The 3712-nt window shown below is 31.6% G+C and overlaps 1 protein-coding gene across 1 annotated transcript; it reads right to left on the minus strand.

Moving 5' to 3' along the window:
* Window positions 1-562: 562 nt before the first annotated feature.
* LOC106752848 lies at window positions 563-1424 on the minus strand. The gene has a single exon (XM_014634620.2). The coding sequence runs from the start codon at window positions 1198-1200 to the stop codon at window positions 742-744; it is 459 nt and encodes a 152-aa protein (XP_014490106.1). The 5' UTR covers window positions 1201-1424; the 3' UTR covers window positions 563-741.
* Window positions 1425-3712: the final 2288 nt, after the last annotated feature.

Here is a 3712-nt window from a genome sequence, read left to right on the forward strand (position 1 = left end):
CGCAGTACCTGGTACTTTATTTCATCAAATTAAAATCTAACATTTGTAGATTTAGTTATCTTTTAATTTTCTTATAAGTTTTGATATTTTTAATTAAATTTTTATTAAATATAATTGTAAATATTAAATGTTTTTAACCAAGAAATTAAATAAAAATAAAAATAATATAACGTTTTTAATTATATATAATGCAAACTAAATTAAAAATATTTAAATTCATTATAAAATTAAAAAATAATTTAATTAAAATAAAACGAATATAAATCATAAATATTAAAATAGAGATAAAAAAAATAAAACCCCTAAATTAATGTGTTGCATAAGTATCTCATAGTACCATTTAACACCACATCCTTTTACTACCACTGGAGAGTTTCTCTCGTTATTGTTACTCACTTTATAAAAATTATAAAAGTTAATTTTCATTAAGACTATTTTATCGTTATAAAAACAATAAAATGGTACTAAAATGATACCAAAAGACCTTTATCCTTCTCATAATGTTATCATAAATGTTAGGTATGATAGGCATAGAAGTTATCTTACAGGCTGTAATAAAATATAAGCATAGAGAATCAAACAGGCTATCTCTCTTATTTGATCCATCTCTTCACCAATATGCAAATAACATAAGCATAGAATCTAATCTTGTTCTATTCTTTACCAATACGATGGCTGCAATAGAAGTTTTGAATTAAAAGTCTGAAACTTTAAATGGATACATGGGAAACTGATAAGTGGTCAGTTGAGCTTGAAACCGTCGAAACACTGGGATCCCTTACCGTTATTATTGAAGGAATGGAGAGTTCCGGCGTGGGGCGCACGGTCTTGTTTCAAGGAGAAAATAGATCTACTCTGTTTGCTAGATTCCTTGGCACAACGAATTTCTGCATCTCTGAAAGTTTGGGAGCCTGATCCGAGGTTGTTGAAGGAATTTCCAGTTACAGGGCTCTTGATCTTGGCGCGGCTAAAATCTTGTGACCCATCTTCGGAGTTGTTGAAGGACTGAGCTGTTGCAGAGAATTGGGGGAAGTCATTTGGAGTGGGGCGTGGGTTGTTAGGGAGGGAAAAGGTGGTGGTGGTGGTAGCAGAAGGGGCGGAGACACTCACGATGTGATGGTTATTACCTCTCTGGTTGTCGATTTGGGTAGAGTTATTGCTGTTCGTTGAGCCACGCTTGCCGTTGCTTCCATATGCCATGCTGCATAAAGGGAACTGGAATTAGGGTTTTGGTTTTCCTCTCTTCCGGTCAGAGTACGCAGGGTATATAGGAAGACTGTGGGAAGAGAAAATTCGGGGCAACTTACCTTCATATGCTTACATTCATACTGTTCTTAGAAAATCATTTCTGATTCTCTCTTTCCTTTTTTTCTTATTTTATTGCTTTATTTACAATGCAAATCCGAGAAGATCTGGTTTTCACTTTTATAAATATACATAGGTTTAATATCGCTTTTGGTCTGGGTTTGTGTTCAAAATGGTCCTACCTTTTTTAAAAGGTAACAATTGATCCGAACTTTTGAAAAAACTGTCCAAGTTAATCCTTTTTAGTTACGGTGTTAATTTTTTAACGATGGAACTGTTACCCTGGACAGAAAAGAATGACATGTTTATTACATGTGACTGCGTGGTTGTCTGAGGTTAAAATTGCGAAAAAAAATATAAATAACGTGCCAGTGGTTAAACATGGAGGAACCCAAACCCTAACTAGACTAGGCGCCATAATATTTCCAAACAATGTTGGTGCAATCAAAGCTCCTCCGTTTCCAGCAAGAGGTCGACTTTTCTTCCAAAAGTTCCGACGATTCTCCCAAGAAGAAGTTCGATACGTAGCCAAGTAAGATTCCAATGCTGATACAAAGCTCCAGCAAAGACGTTAGAAAACCCCTTAATGATGCAGAGGAAATCTCTGCCGAGTAAACCGGTGCTATCATAAGAGCAAAACCCACACCCACACCTCCAACACACCTTCCAACCATTATTATTACAGGAATTGAATTTATTTTGTTTGGTGGGTATTTCAGATTCACTTTAGTTTCGATGAATTGAATGAAAAGATTTTTTTTCTTTTTTAATATTACTAGTTGTCACTTGGGGAAGAATGACATGAGAATGTTCATGGGAAAGACCTAATTTTTGTCTCTTACCATCTTTGCAGAATTTTTGTCCCTTATCATGGGAAAGCCGGTCACAGTGAAGTTGTGAGTGTTCTAGAGAGTGCAGAAATAATATTCATCAATACTTGTGCCATTAGAGAAAACGCAGAAATAAAGTATGGCATAGGCTTAATTACTTTTGGTTTCTTAAGAGGCATTGGAAGAGCAATGTTGCTACTAGAAGAGCAAAGACTCTGCGCCCTCCCAAAGTAGTGATTTTGGGATCTATGGCTGAGAGGTTAAAGGAGAAGATACTTGATTCAGATAAACGGTTGATGCCCTCCACGTGATTGACGAAATGCTTTAACGAGATTCTAATTTTCCTCCCGATGATTTCACGGGTGAAGTTGTTTTTGGAGTGTTGGGGAAGCCATGGAAGAAGCTTTACTGGTAATGAAATTGTGGGATTGGTTACCAAGCTGTGTAAGCATGGAGTTTTTCAGCATGGAGTTTTTCCTAATGTTTTTAAGCTTACCCAAATGATAACAAAGATGTGCAATGCTTTGTTAACTGGGTTGAGAAGGGAGAGGAACACTCAGCGCATGAAGGGTTAGATTCAATTTATTTTTTCTTAATTTAATAAATCTATTAATGTCACACAATCACTTAACACTGACACATCATTAACTTTAGTCTAGGGAAGCAGCTCCAACAATAAATTTGACACATCATTAACTTTAGTCTAGGGAAGCAGCTCCAACAATAAATTTCTGACGCCGTTAGTGAAAAGTATTAATTTGGACAGTTTTTTCAAAAGTTGAGACCAATTGTTACCTTTTAAAAAAGATAGGACCATTTTGAACACAACCCTCCAAACTAGGAACTAAAAGTAGTATTAATATATATATATATATATATATATATATATATATATATATATATATGATCATCTCTATGTTCAAATAATAATAATTTAATGTATGATTATACTTTATTCTTGAAAAAAGCTATCCTTTAAGAGATTTTGTCTTGAGTTAAAAAAATTCAATCTTCAGAGTTTCTTCTCAAGAAAATTAGAATTAAGATAAATTTAAGTACAGTAGAAAACTTTAATTAACTTTTACAAATAATATTATTTATGTATATTCATAATTTATTAGATAAATTCATATATAAATATTTTTAATATTTTTATATCATATTTATTATTATATTATTAAATAAAAATATATAATATATAATTTAATACTGATTACAATTTATTATATATATATATATATATATATATATATTTATATTGGAGTTAAATTTTGTGAAAATAGAGTTCAAAAGTTATTAAACATTTAGATTTTTTTATTTTTCTTCAATTTATAAGATAAACATTAAAAGAAAAAACGAATATGATAACGTTGATTTGATATTATTATAAAAAACGAGAAGGAAAACAAACTAACATTATGGTTGAATATATATTTTTATTAACACGTGTGTTAAGAATAATTGTCTTATTTTAATAAGTGTTGTTATAGAATATAATTTTTTTAACTTTATATTGTGATCATACTTAATGAACAATTAAGAATGGTTCTCCTTATATCTTATCCATCTCATCCTGA

This window comes from Vigna radiata, unplaced genomic scaffold, assembly GCF_000741045.1.
Source record: "Vigna radiata var. radiata cultivar VC1973A unplaced genomic scaffold, Vradiata_ver6 scaffold_48, whole genome shotgun sequence".
In the NCBI taxonomy this organism is placed as follows: Eukaryota; Viridiplantae; Streptophyta; class Magnoliopsida; order Fabales; family Fabaceae; genus Vigna; species Vigna radiata.